This window comes from Athene noctua, chromosome 5 (genome assembly GCF_965140245.1).
Source record: "Athene noctua chromosome 5, bAthNoc1.hap1.1, whole genome shotgun sequence".
Taxonomy (NCBI): domain Eukaryota; kingdom Metazoa; phylum Chordata; class Aves; order Strigiformes; family Strigidae; genus Athene; species Athene noctua.
The window spans coordinates 50,556,922-50,571,142 of NC_134041.1; the positions used below are offsets into that span (position 1 = coordinate 50,556,922).

The 14,221-nt window shown below is 50.3% G+C and overlaps 2 protein-coding genes across 2 annotated transcripts; both read right to left on the reverse strand.

The window, feature by feature from the left end:
* Positions 1-2,174: 2,174 nt before the first annotated feature.
* On the reverse strand, positions 2,175-3,695 carry LOC141961196 (homeobox protein vent1-like). The gene is made up of 3 exons (XM_074907921.1): positions 3,458-3,695; positions 3,072-3,304; positions 2,175-2,534 (listed from the first exon to the last, which is right to left on the reverse strand). Exons 1-3 carry the CDS (start codon positions 3,693-3,695, stop codon positions 2,175-2,177), a joined length of 831 nt encoding a protein of 276 aa, XP_074764022.1.
* An 8,957-nt stretch (positions 3,696-12,652) lies between these two features.
* Positions 12,653-13,804, reverse strand: LOC141961510 (homeobox protein ceh-30-like). Its single transcript, XM_074908458.1, has 3 exons — positions 13,585-13,804; positions 13,144-13,367; positions 12,653-12,964 (listed from the first exon to the last, which is right to left on the reverse strand). The coding sequence occupies exons 1-3, from the start codon at positions 13,802-13,804 to the stop codon at positions 12,653-12,655; spliced, it is 756 nt and encodes a 251-aa protein (XP_074764559.1).
* Between the last annotated feature and the right edge of the window lie 417 nt (positions 13,805-14,221).

Genomic DNA, 14,221 nt, shown 5'->3' on the forward strand with positions numbered 1-14,221 from the left:
GGACACTCAAAATGAAAATGCTTCAGTTTTTACTTGCACGGTTTCAGCTGTAACTTGGCGGCTTCACTAATTTTAAACTGCAGGGTTCTGTTAGGTTTGCTATCAGAAATACTCGGGACTGTTCTTAAAAATCCCAAAGCAAGCTTTATGGAAAATGGCAAAGCTGAGCCTTTAGGGAGCAGCGAGATCTTGCATCAGCATAAAGCAACGGCAGCAAGTGAGATTACATCTCCTTCCCTGCCCCCTGACCATCCTAACCTGCTTGCCAGGTGATGGTTAGACTACTTTGTCAAGAGAGGAAAAAAAAAAAAAAATTACCCCTCTCCCCCAACCCCTCCCTTTCCTACAGAGATTGCTTATAAGAAAAAAAGTTGACAAATGCAGCCTATAACAGTGCTGTGCCATGCCTTCCCTGCTCCTCCCTCCCCTCCCATTAGCGGTTGTGTTGTGGGGCTAAGGAGAGCAAAGGTGCAATCAGGCTTCAGTGTACTTCCACCCAAATTCCCACCCCCTGTCTTATCTGCTGTCTGATTATAACCTCTGGTGAGAAAAAAGAAATCCCATCTCTGAACCTGCTCTCAAGCACCCCTATCCTTTCCTGCCTAGGTGGAGGGGGAGAGACACTTGAAAGAATTTCCCCCTCTCCCAACACACCCCAGTGCCACAGCACAACAGCACTGCTCTGAGATGCAGTTAGGCAGCTGAAGGGACAACATGCATTTCTCAGAAGATGCAGCATGACTATTGATGGTCAGCCTGTAATTCCACATCTCACTTCCCCCAGCTACCAGCAAGTTTGCTTCCAACCTGTCAACCTGGATCCTCTCGGAGTTAAGACTGCATCTGGTTTGGAATATAATTGGAGAGAATTCCCTTTCCCCTTCCAAGCCATCCTTTCACAAGTGAGAAGCCCCACGGCTATTAAATCGAAACTCGTTGAGGGCTCACTGGATTGGAGCGTGGAGGGGAAAAATTTAAATCACACTGCAGCAATGGTTTCTAATGCATTTAGAAGACCTTTCAGGTGAATTAAGAAACTTCATTGACATTTCTTATTTCTCGATCTTTTAGACTTTAACCAAGCTATTTCAGGAGAGGAGTGAAAACTGATCACAGGGAGAACTAAATATAAACAAATTTCAGGATTGCTAAAACAAAAACTTGAGCTACTCCTTTTAAATGTTTCTTCTAAAGGGTTCAATTTACTAAAGAAAGGTTCAATGTATGCAGTTATCATGGGCATTTAGTGGTGAATCAAAGGCCAAATCTGCGGGTTAAAAATCCATGTAGACTATATGGCTAATGAACCAAACACAATTATGCTGTTAAATTTTTTTACAAAGTATTTGTTTTGATAATTAGTAAAACTAAAAACGCCACATTGAAGGCTTGAACTGTTTGATTCCTGTTTAAAGACACATCGACTTAATATTTGTGTTTAACACAGCTGATGCTTTCACATGACAGATGAGACTGGAAATGCAAAGCAATGAATTGATTGATATTCAGAAGAGAAACTTACCAAGACTCTCCTTCCTCCTGGAGGGATGCACTTAGCCAAAAGCACAATGCAATGCAACTATTAAGGTCCAGGCTCCCAAACACACTCAATGCCAGACAAGACATCTCAGCATGAGTGCAGGAAAATCAAATAAAATGTATTAAAACATCTAAATCCTTCCCCATTACCCAAAAATTGGAATTCAGGTGACCTTTACAGAGTTGGCACATATAACTCTGTTCAGATTTTATTTATGTATATATACATACACACATACATGGAAAACTGGGGATGTACAATGAAAACCAGTTTCTTAACATGCCCATTTCAGATTAAACTTAATAACTTTGCCCTACACCACGAGAAATTTGGCAAAAGCAAGTTTCTGCTACGGATTTTCTCTGTCCAGTTCCCTTTCAGCAGCTTCCTTTCAGTCTACTATCTTTTGAATGAAAATAGTAGACTAACACTATTTTAAAAATTAATAGCTTATCAAACAAAAAATTATGGAGTGGCATCACATCCAATAAATTTTAATATCAATCAGTACAAATATAAAATTATTCCTTTTCACATTTAATTTAAAATAATAAACACATACTCTTCCAAATCAGATGAGTTCTGAGCACCAAATACATTACAGTTTTCACCTCTGCCTGCCCTTTCTTTTTCACTATAATGCATATACAGGGTGGCATTGCTTGTCCATTTTGCTCTGAATAATTGGATGGATAAAATTATGAGGAAGAATGTGTTGATGGTAGTACGGCAGGTCGTTTGCCATAAAGCGGTAGGTGCTTTGCGATGCATCATATCTGGGAAAGGAGAAGCTGAACTGTACAGCAGGCACCGGGGTAAAAGGCAGGAGTCTCTGGTGCTGAGGAGCAAAAGGGTAGTGGAGCCCATCCTGAAGCAGAGCTGGTGGGGTCCCCGGGGAATAGCTGTAGAGTGGAGCAGGGGACGCGAGGCCGTGCTGGTGGTCCTGGATCTGCCTCTTCAGTTTCATCCTCCGGTTCTGAAACCAGGTCTTGATCTGAGCAACAAAACAGAACGGGGTGGGGGGTGGAGAAGACAGATCAGGGACTTTGCTTAAAAATAACATGCAAACTATGAACGACTGTATCTCGGCTGCTTTTGCCGTTTTGTTCCACTTGAATTGACAGAGCTGGACGGATGCTTTCACCCTAGCTAACCGAAACAGAGGATCTGGGGAGTGTAGAGGGGAAGAATGTCCGTGATCAGCGATTTTAGATTAATCACTTCGAGTCTTTAAGACTGTATATAAGCTTTGCAAGGTCTACGCAGATCGCTGTACACCAAGAACAAGCAATTACCTTACTAAGAAATAAGGGCTGTTGATACCTCCCCGGTAGAAAGTACTTCCAAGTTCCCCGAGTCTTAACTCGCTAATTAATCCCCGAGGAGTCCCACTACCCTCCCCACAGCCGCTGCTAAACCCCGCTGAAGACAATTAGGTCTGTTCAGCACGGGGAAGGCCGATGCAAGACCGCCGAGCCTGGCTGCCCCTGCGCGACGGGGCCGGGAAGGAGCCGCTTCCTCTGGGACCCACCTGGATCTCGGAGAGCTGCAGGGCAGCCGCCAGCTTCCTCCGCTCCGAGGCCCCCAGGTACTTCTGCCGCTGGAAGGTCTTCTCCAGCCGGCAGACCTGCTCCGAGGTGAAGGCTGTCCGCGCCCGCCGCTGCCGCCCGCGGGTCCCGCTCGCCGCCGCCGGGCGCTCCCCGCCCGCGCTCTCGCTCTCGTAGCCCGAAGACTCGTCGGCGCTCAGCCAGCCGCCGTCGGGGGCTGCAAAGGAGGAGGGAAGGGGCGGCGGTGAGGCCTCTTCCCCCTGCGTGGGGGGGCCTCCGCCTCCCCTCATCCTGCCGGGCCATTGCACCGACGGGCATCGTCCCGCCCGCCCGCTCCCCTTTTCTTCCTCCCTGTCCCCTCCACACCCACCTGGCTCTGACGGGCACGGCTCGATGGGCTCCCGGGGACCGTCTCGATCCTGCTCTGCCGCGCAGGGCTCGCTGTCCGCAGGCTGGAGCGGCCGCGGCCCCCGCCGCCGGGGCTCGGCTCTGGCCAGGAGGCGGGTACTGCCGAGAGAGGCGGGGGCGCGGGGAGGGGGCGCGCAGCAGATGTGGGGCCTGACCCCGTGGGACTTGGTCTCTACCCGGGGGAGTGTGGCCTGGTTCATGGCGGACACTGGCTGGGGGACCGTCTTGCTCGGCCCGCTCTTATATGGGCGTTCCGGTCCCGGACGGGCTCGTCTGCAAGTGTGAACCACATCAAAGTGGGAATCGAGCAGAGATAACAGCTGCGAGCTAGGAGGAAAGTTCACACGTCTGGCAAACGTCTACAGCCCCTGGCTCCAGCGTGTCTGAGGGGCCGGGGAGACCCCCTTGAAGTGCAAACCTGCCCCTCTCCCCCGGAGGGCAGGACACGGGCAGGCCCAGCCCCGCAAACTGGCGTTTAAAGATACCGACGGTGCCGATAACAGCGCGGTTTTACCCACTCCCTTTTCAGCCGTGGGGTTCCCCATTGCGCAGGTACCCGAAACCAGCCCCGAGACGGCCCGGCCCGGCCCGCACCGTCGGGATGGAGGGTGAGAGAGAACGTTATGCCGGCGAATCCTGCCAGCACCGGGACACTTCACCTCGGACCGGACTCCCCGGCAAAAGCTGTGGGGGACCACTATGAAGAAGTCCCTGTCCCCGAGGCTGAGCCCTCACCCGCGGGGACTACGGCCGGGCTGTGCGGTTAGCAGGGCCGTGGGCCCTCTCAGCTTGAATTTGGCGCCGTCTGTCTAGCCAGAAAACGCAACTGATCTCCCCAAGAGTTTAGCGATCAAAGCACTAAGGGACCAGCGAAGCTCGCACCTCATCAGCTTCAAACTATCCCAATCCACACGTCTCTTCCCGAGAAGGACTATGCCCTTACTGTAATACAGGGAGGACACCAAGACACACCACACCGCCCCATGCCCAGCAAAGCTTGCCTGGGGAAAGGCCGGCTGGGAAAAGAGGGCATCCCGGCAGCTCAGCCCGTCTCCGAGCTCTTGTGTCCAACTTACACCCGGCTTTTAGCCGCTCCAGTGAAAAAGACAGCACTGACCACTACCCCACTGGCAGTGGCAATACTTGGATAACATCACATTCTAGACATCGTTTTTTCCTGAAGAGCAGGGAAAGTGACCACCATCCCTGTAACTGGGTAAATGCACTGACAGGACCTCAATTTGCACTAAATTTCTCGGAGTTCCTGCTGGGATGCACAACTGAAAGGAGTGGGCACCATAAAACTGTGATCTACTGCGGTGGGAGCTTGTTTCTTTCTAAGAACACAGCAATAATCTCAGTTTCCACACATAAGAATAGATGTGAGGTTTTTTTCTCAGTAAAAAAAAAAAAAAAAAAAAGTCAAACACCCCAAACAAAACAACTCCCCTCAAAACTCCCCTGAAAGATCAGGGGATAAAATCATATTCGTGCTACCCATTTTCATTGTTTCAAGTGTTCCGGTAACTCCACGGCCAGGGCAATGGACAGTACATTATCGACCCCTCCTGCCCCCACAAAGGCCGTGGTGGCTTATTCCAGCTCTGGCCCCAGGGGAGCGATAAAGCCCAGGCACTAGGGCAATGCAAATGCCTTCCCAAATCCACAGAGCCCAGGAGCTGGATTCCTCCTGGAACTTTGCTTGCAACATCAGCCCCTAAGGGCAGGGATGGGAGAGGCTGTACTTGCCTCGGCACGGCCCTGATAGAGAGATGGGACTGCTCCTTGCGGGGTGCTGGGCACAGCCACCGACGGAGGTTCACTCAGTGTTGGCCCAAAACTGTAATTTTGGCTCATATGCACAAGCCAGCACAAATGCCCAAGCAGCTGAACATTGAGCTGGAGACCAGACTCCCTCCCTTGGTCAGAAACACATGGGAGTGCCACCAACCCAACCAAAACCACAGTAACAGGGAGTGTTTAAACCCCACAGTGTTCCCTAGACACATTCCAGACAGAGATAGGCCATTCACTGCCCCCCAAAAGAGCTGAGTGTCTGCACATGAATTTTAATAACTTCTGGATTTAATATGATTCCTGAACTATTCCACCTCTGTATGGTCCCTCTTTTTCTGAAGCAAATGCACCACTGTACACACTATCTCCATGTTATTTCAGAGTGGCCATTTCTGAACAACCCCATGTGTAGACAAATCCATGAAGAGAAAGTCCAGCTCCACTATGTATAAACTCATCCACAACAAGTTGTTCCTTGCTACGTGTTGTGCGCTATCTGCAGAGCCTGACTGCCTAGCCAAAACAAAGTTTGGAGGTAGTACCTGAAAACCACTGGGAGCTCCTAAACTAGCACACACCTACCCAGCAAGCATGTTCCACCAAGGGTGGCCTCCCCACTGGTGCTCAGCAGATGAAACCTAAGCCAAGCCAGTCAGCCCTGACTCCCCTGTGCCCTGCAGTCCCCCCCCCAAGGCACACAGTGACACCCAGGGACTACTGTCTAGGGAGCAGCACTTCATCGCTACTGCCAAGATTAAACCAGGCATGAGATGGCCATTCAGTGCTGTGCCCGAAGAGACCAGCTTGTGCATTTATACATTCTGTGTTTTATAGAGGAAAATTGTTAGTACTCCTGAATAGCTGCTGTCATTTCCCCTCTCATTTGTCTGAGGATGAAGGCAAACAGCTGACCTGTCCCACTGTTGGCTGAAAACCAAAGAAAAGTTACTCCCCCCTCCCACTCTTTTTTTTTTTTTTTTAATTAGAATCCAATCTGAATTGTGTGTTTAATAAGATGTTTATACCCAACCCTAGGATCCCCCCTCTGGACAAATGTAGCTGAGGGCCACAAAACCCTGGAACAGATGGGGAAGGGGTGGGAGGTGTTCTGTGGCTGTTGTAGCTCCCACCAGAAAGAGGTGCCAGTATGAGAAACTTGAAAACTTTTATGACCCTGGGTGGATAGAGGCTCTGCAGCTGCAGTTAAATTCTCCCCTCACCTTGCAGAAATATGGTGATTATAGGAAGCACAAATTTACCTCCATTCAATTATTTTGTATCACTTGAAACTTTTGTACCATTCAACTGATATATAACCACGATCAAAAATAAATCTAAGTTTTTTAGGGAAATTAATGTATTTTTGTGTAGAACTCTGTATACCCAAAACTTGGGGGTACTCTATTATATTGGCTAATACATGTATTTTTCTTACATGATTTGTATTAATATAGTGGACCCATTTCTCCAAATCATAATTACAAATATTTATTGTTCTGCATTTACATGTAAGCCTTACAACCATAAGAAACATGTTTATGTCAAGAAATTTACTGATAATTTATGTGCACTTAGTAACTCAGTAACTTGTAACCCTGAAATTTAGGTGCAGTGATTAATGTCAGAATGTGTGAATTACAGCTAAGATAATCAGGAAAAAGAAAGTGCTCCTTTCATGTGAATTCTGCAAGACTTCTAGGGACAAATGGTAGATTTATCTCACTGGCACACAATGGGAATATTTCTTCTGGGCCTTTGTGCATGCACACAAAGTGTAAACCCATGAGAGCAGGCAGGACTGTAGCAACTCTACATGCATAAAGATATTATTGGGAGAAAGTTCAACCCATTATCTAGGCTGCAGCATTTCCTGAATATAGAAGCTCACCATTTGCTGGAGGCTGAAGTACTTGTACACCGCAAGAATGCTGTTGGTGTGCCAGGTCTCTCAACATACTGCCACACACGGTTTTGTGACAGCATGAGAAAAAATGGTGACAGATTGGAAAACAGAAGAATAATCCTTCACAAGAAAAATAATTTCACTGAATCATCTCGGTTGGAAAAGACCTTGAAGATCATCTAATTTAAACACTAACCTCACAATGACAGTTCCCAACTACACCATATCCCTCAGCGCTATGTCAACCCGACTCTTAAACCCCTCCAGGGATGGGGACTCCACCACCTCCCTAGGCAGCCCATTCCAATTTAGAACAATCCGTTCTGTAAAGAAATGCTTCCTAGTATCTAGTCTAAACCTTCCCTGGTGCAACTTGAGGCCATTCCCTCTTGTCCTATCTCTTGTTACTTCATTAAAGAGACTCATCCCCAGCTCTCTGCAACCTCCTCTCAGGTAGCTGTAGAGGGCGATGAGGTCTCCCCTCAGCCTCCTCTTCTCTAGACTAAACACCTCCAGTTCCCTCAGCTGCTCCTCATAAGACCTGTCCTCCAGACCTTTCACCAGCTTTGTTGTCCTTCTTTGGACACACTCGAGTAATTAATTTCTGGCATAATTGGTCAAATTTTCAGGTTCCAGACTCTCCTACTAGCCATGTTTGTAAGAAGTAGTTCATGAAAAAACAATACACCGGGCAAATTGTCACAGCATTTACCCTGGATTAAGAGCTGATGTATTAGGTCACCAGACCTGGGATCTGCTGGGCTACTAAATTACTGCTTCCATCGTAGGCAGAGCTTATTTAACTTTCTGAAAAGCCCAGATATTTCAAAGTCTTCTTGACAAAACTGGAGAAATGGGGATGATAGAGGATGCAGTAAGAATAACGGTAATGCCCCCTCACCCCCACGGGGGAAAAACACCCAACTCTCCCACATTTAGATGCACGAATAGTCAGGAGGAGAGAGTCTGGGGCAGTGTGGCAACCCTTCAGAGACAAGTAAGCTGACTTACTGCGGGGAACGAAGTTAACATTGCTGGAAGGGCAGACAAGCCAAGGCATTTTGCCGTAGAGAAGCCGAGGCTGCGGGCAGTGGCAGGGCCCGCGCTGGGCGCCCTGCCCCCAGGAGCAGCTGCCCGCGGCCGGTGGGACAACTGACGACTGTTTGTACCCTCCACTGCTCCCCTTTGGAAATGCTAACTAGGTTATTCAGCGCCTCCTTTGATGTCCTGATAGATGCCATTAGATAGTCAATTAGGCATCAACGAGATCGATTGTTTCGGAATAGATGCTTTTCTGTTTGAAGTACCCATAAACACTAACAGGGCCATCACCCAGGCGCTCCTTTGCCCACGGGAACAATGCGGACTAACACACAATAAATAACAAATGCTCCTGACTCACCCGGCAGTGCTGCACCCTCTTCCCTCCCGGCTCACACGCTGCAAACCCAGATATTCCTATTCAGCAACTGTGGGAGCAAACACGGGCTTTGCATTAGGAACAATTTATCGCTAAATCTCATTCAGTTCTTTGCGCAACTAATGGACAAAGCGCCTAGATAAGTTAAATACAAGTTAGCTCGAAACAAAATAGCACTTGAATTCCTATTCACGCCATCGCCGCATTGCCCAAGGATTTGTGACACCTCCACATTTGTTCAGAATTGACCGGGCAGAATAACTAAGCACTAAAATAAGAATTAAAGCACTTAACCTACCCGAATAACAAAGAGATGCCGGGATTAGCTCCCTACTAAATAGTATTAGAAGATAACACTAGGTCGAGGCCTAGAAGTTTAAGAGACAACTCTAAAGGAAAAATAGTAAAGTCTACACAGAGAACATGTCGAGACGAAGAGATCTCTACTCTTTCTTCCTCCCCCGCTTCGGTGGGATTTATCAAGTTAATTGTCATCTAATTGAGTATCAAAGAAAGAGATAATGGGCAGCAATTAGACATAATGGCCTGGCAGTGCGAGATCTCCCCGGATTAGCACATAACGCTGAATAACTTCACCTGGTTTGTAAAGAGGTCCCTGGAGTGGCTCCACCGTGTCTGGGAGCTGTAGGGGGGGGGGGAATATCCCGACCCTATTCCCAGTGCCCTGATGGCTGCTCTCGCCAAACTGGGACAGGCGGGAGGAGCGCGGGCTGCAGACGGCTCCCTGCCATTACCGCCGGGCTAATTCAATCATGTTTCTCCCCCTCCGTGCACACACGGCAGGGGAGAAAGGCTTTGAAGTTAGTGCTTCGGTAATCTTTCCCTCCCACCCCCTTTTCCTGCCCGGGGAGCCCAGTTTCCAGGTTATACAGCCCCTTCCCCGAGAGCCGCCAGGCGGGGAGCTCCAACAGCTTCCCCGCACAAGCATTAAGCTGCTCCTCCCCAGCTAATCGACTCGGCTTCCCGCCCTCCCCCCCATTTGTAGCTGACTTGCGGACACCGCTTTGTCTTCTCGGAGAACGTTCCCGTACTGGTGGTTATTGTGATGCGATAAAAGACACAAAAGGGGGTGCTGGAAACGAAGGCGGCTCTCAGCCTCCCTGGGGCATGCGGCGGGTGCGATGCCTGAGCAGCATCGCTCGACGAGCACCCCGGGAGTGCAGGGGTCCTGCCCTGGCACTAGTGACCCTTCATGGCTGCCGAGGGTAAGCCACAGTTGATGGGAAATTCAAACAAGGAATTCCCTTCTCCCACACCAAAGGGAAAACTTGCAACCAAGTTTTAGTAACAGAAATGGACTGCTTTAGCAAAATTTAAGTGTTTTCACATACAGTTTTCTTGGTCACCTTCCAGAGAAAACCTAATTTTGCGGGTAGAAGAGGAATTACCATGTAGACATTCGGAAGAATCTGCTGTCATTAGGAATTCAGCCAAGTGAGCGTCACCTCTTGCGTTCATCTGAGCAATTGTTGGGAAACGGGACAATATTTGCAAGCTGGCCCTGCCAACACACTGGCAAGGCATTTCGCGAGCTTGGTGAGTGTATGTGTGGCCAGGGAGTCATTATGTTAAGTGATCATTAGCACCTTTTCAAACAGGGTCCGACTTCTCCCTCTCCAGCTCTTCTGCAGCCCGTACGCCCGAAGACCGGACACCCCGCCAGCCAGCCCGCGCCCCTCGCACCAAACCCGCCTGCCTCGGCGGGGCCACAGGGAGCCCCCACACACACCCCTCAAGCAAAACCTCCACCTCCGAGACGACCCTACAGCCCTGCTTGTCCTAGCGTGATCCCCACAACCCGCGTGGGCTTAAATCGTGGCAAGCATGGCGACACTACACCTTGTCCCCACAGCCCCAATCGCCTCTGCCTTGCCCTGAACCTGTGCACTGAGGGGGGACTGCTCCGGCCCCGCACAAACCCTGTTCCCGCGGGAGCAGCTCCCTTCCGCGGGAGGAGCACTTTGTTCTCCCCCTCTCCTCCCCAGCCTTTTCATCTCTCTCATTCCCCCCTTCCCCCGGGGCCCAGCTGCGGTGGTGCCGGTCCCCCCTTCCCTTTCACCCTCCTCCCATTTGGTCAGGGCGCTCCCGCAGCGCTGCGGGCAGCCCCGGCCGGTCCCGGGGTGGGGGGGGTGGGTGCTGCTTCCCCCCCCTCGCCCCATACTGCGGGCTCTGGCTTCTAACAGCACGAAGAGCTAGTACTATTCCTTTTGTACTGGGCAAGCAAGCATTCGGGGGAGAGGTGGTGTTCTCTGTGACCATACAAGATTATAAGGGGATCACCCAACCCCTGAAACACTCCCCTTGAAAACGGGGTAGCCAGATCGAGTCTCACGCTTAAGACCTTTTCCTTTTTTGGGGGGTAAACTGTATATTTATTGGCCTTGACTGTTTTGCTATTTCAGAAATGTCACTGCTTTAGAGCAGATAAAGTATTCAGCATTACAGAGCTTTCTGAAAACCTCCTAGTTCCCTAATGGCATTTGAAAGTCAGAGAGAATTGCAATTTTTTTAAATTTTTATTTTTAAATTCGAATCAGTATAACTGGTCAGTAATACCTGTCTTTGAGAAATAAGCCTCCCTTCAACGGGAGTTTTAATCTCATGTCAACAAATTTCCTATCCCAAACCTCATCATATTCCTGAGATTTCAGCAAGATTGATAGCACCTGAGCCCTTATTAGTTTTCTGAAACTCTTGCATTAGAACCACACTAATTGGGCAATTGAAAGCAAATACTAATACCTCAAAAAGCTAGAAAAATACAGCATGGATTACAAAATAATTGAGGTTTCCAAATGTGACAGCTACTCAGAAAATAAAAGGCCACAGCTTTCAGGGGCACATAATGTTGGTTTTTATCAGGCAAGTGTACTCTAGTGGCAGACTGGCCCTGTATACAAAAGAAAATAGGTGTGTTCAGGGATGACAGACAGAGCACCTTCGGACCATTCATTAAATGAGTCCAGATTACATATGCACTGGAAATCTTCTAATAATCTCCGAGATCAACTCTGAAGTGATGTAAATTTTTATTGTTCTTTTCATGTGAGTTGACAATTGACTTTGAAAAATTTATGACAATTTACATCTGTCAAGGATCATTTCTCAGCGCCTTTTTTCTATCCTGAAATCAGGCCATTTTGATCTTATGTTTTCTAGAGCATTATTCAAATTTTAAAAGCGCATAGCACAATGGTAACAAATTTTACTGCAACTTGGGGAAAACCAGCTTTGGAATGTTACATTTCTTTTGATCATCACCCTCATATCCCATTAGGTGCATGTGAGGTCCCAAGATACCATTCTGTGGTAAGAAATTTCAAGGCTACATCTTTCCAAGATCTGTTTAGGCAAGAGGCCCTTACTAATCTACTGAGGCAGCACAAGAAAGCGTGGTGATATACTTACATATTTATTTAGAAAGTAACTTTTTACATCTTAAAATCATATTCAGTTATTTAAAGGGCTCCAACAGAAAACATCTGTTCCACTACTATAGCAAGCCCGGTATTAGTATTAGTAACAGGTCTATCCACTTATTTGGTTAAAAGCGCAGTCTCATCAGAGGACGTGCCACTAGGAAGTAGCTGGAGCGGTTGGGCACCTGCTTTTAGAGGACAGAGGGAAATTCATGCTTTTTTGCACTCACTCTCAGTAAATTGAAGGTGGCCGGAACAGATCTAGAGAACAAGGAGTCTATACTTCCTCTAATGAAGAGAAGCACTCTTTTAGGGCAGGATAAATAGGGCTACAATCCTTGTGGAGGGAATCAACATGAAAGCTGGAAAAAGTTTAGGTTTATTAAAAGATTCCATTTATATTAGTGTTTGTTCCACTGTTTCTATTTTACACAGTTGCCTATAAATGCAAGGGCCTGAAGTCCATGATTCAGATTGTGCAGTATGTCTCTGTAAAATATTTTGCTCAGTGCTGCATCATAACTCCACCAGGCAGTTACAGAAGAGGGCAGCTATCAGTAGTGCAAATCCTCCTTGGTCATAGTCCATACCAGAGGGTCAGACACCCAGCAGGAAAGCTCTGGGATCCCTGTACCCCACAAAGCAGGGTGCTGCCCAGAAGCCCACAGGCGGTGCTCTGCAGGCGCTGCTGAGGTCCAGGGTGGGTGCTGGCAGCGTTGCCAAGGTGAAGCCCCCAGAAGCAGCCCCTTGCTGGGGCAGAGGTGCTGGCTGGGCCACGTACGTGAGTGGCAAGGGCACAACGCTGCTCTGAGGTCCGTAAGGGAGAGGGGAGCTGCAAAAAGGCTCCGGCCTCAGCTCCTGTAGCTGCCGCTTGAGCTTCATCCGGCGGTTCTGAAACCAGGTTTTGATCTGGGGGAAAGGGGAGGAGGGAGGGAGGAGAGGTGAGGTCCCTGTGGCACCCAGCCTATGCCCCAGCCGTGCCCATGCCCCACCCTGTTCCCACGCCCACGTTCCAGCCATGCCCATGCCCGTGCCCCGGCCATTCCCACTCATTCCCATTCCCATTCCCACGGCCCGGCCGCGCGCACCTGCACCTCCGAGAGCCGCATCCTGCCGGCCAGCTGGCGGCGCTCGGCCGCGCCCAGGTACCGCTGCCGCTGGAAGGAGCTCTCCAGGGTGCTGATCTGCTCCGCGCTGAAGGCCGTGCGCAGCCGCCGCCCGCCCCGGCCGCCGGGCTCCTCGGGGCCCGGGCACTCCGCACCGCCCTCCGGCGGGGGCTGCCCCGCTCCTCCCCACGGGCGCCCGCCCGTTCCTGGGGACAGGGAAGAGGGAAGAAAAGGATCAGCCAGGCCCGGGAACCTCGGGTCTGCCCGCCCTCCTCCTTCGCCTCCGGGCAGCCTCTGCACAGTTGCGCCTCATCGGGGCCCTGGGAGGGTGGCGTAGGGCCTGCCCGCCCTCCTCCTCCTCCTCCTCCGCTTCCCAGCGCAGGAGCGCCGGGGTGCCCCGGCGGCCGCGGGGACCCGTGTTACCTGCAGCGGGGCGGGCCGCCGAGCGCTCCCTGCTCCTGCCGCCTCTCTCGGCCCCCGGGCCGGCGGGCTGCTCCTCACTCCGCTCGCTCAAGCCGGGGCTGGAGCCAGAGCCGGGTCGATGGCCCGCGGAGGATGGTCGGTGCGGGGAGCCCTCGGTGGGGCTCTTGAGGGCCTGGCTGCTTTGGGACAACCACTCCACAGAGAAAGGGGCTTTGGTCATCCTGCCTTGTTTCGGAGATGCCGGGAAGGAGGGTGTCGGGGAGCACGACTCCTCCTTTATACCGTAAGTCCCAGAGGAAAACGTTGTTTGTGTAAATACACATCAAAGGGCCAGATAAGTATCATCTAATTGCCACCAGTCCTCCCCCCCCAACAAAAGACACCGTTCACACATTGCCACAGCTTGCGGAGGCTCGGCTCCGCCGTGTCTGCCCCTGGAGGAGTTCACTCAGCCGTCAGTGATTTACAGCTCTTGTTACATCCTATCCCGATGCAAATGGCACTTTACAGAGCTGAGCCTCAAACGGCGCTGGGGAATGAAGCCCCGGGGGAGAGCACAGAGACCAGCATCCCCGGGCGCTGGCGGGAGAGGGGACGCTGCTGCTCCCGCTCCCCTCTTCCCCTAGAGTTGACTTTT

Bases quoted from the DNA above. Each gene is read 5' to 3' on its own strand.
- LOC141961196 (XM_074907921.1), bottom strand. From the start codon at position 3,695: ATGAACCAGGCCACACTCCCCCGGGTAGAGACCAAGTCCCACGGGGTC. The intron at 3,305-3,457 runs GTGGGTGTGGAG...CCTCCTTTGCAG, and splicing joins GCCGTGCCCGTCAGAGCCAG to CCCCCGACGGCGGCTGGCTG. The intron at 2,535-3,071 runs GTGGGTCCCAGA...TTTGTTGCTCAG, and splicing joins TGCAGCTCTCCGAGATCCAG to ATCAAGACCTGGTTTCAGAA.
- LOC141961510 (XM_074908458.1), bottom strand. From the start codon at position 13,804: ATGACCAAAGCCCCTTTCTCTGTGGAGTGGTTGTCCCAAAGCAGCCAG. The intron at 13,368-13,584 runs GTAACACGGGTC...CCCTGTCCCCAG, and splicing joins GGCGGCCCGCCCCGCTGCAG to GAACGGGCGGGCGCCCGTGG. The intron at 12,965-13,143 runs GTGCGCGCGGCC...CCTTTCCCCCAG, and splicing joins TGCGGCTCTCGGAGGTGCAG to ATCAAAACCTGGTTTCAGAA.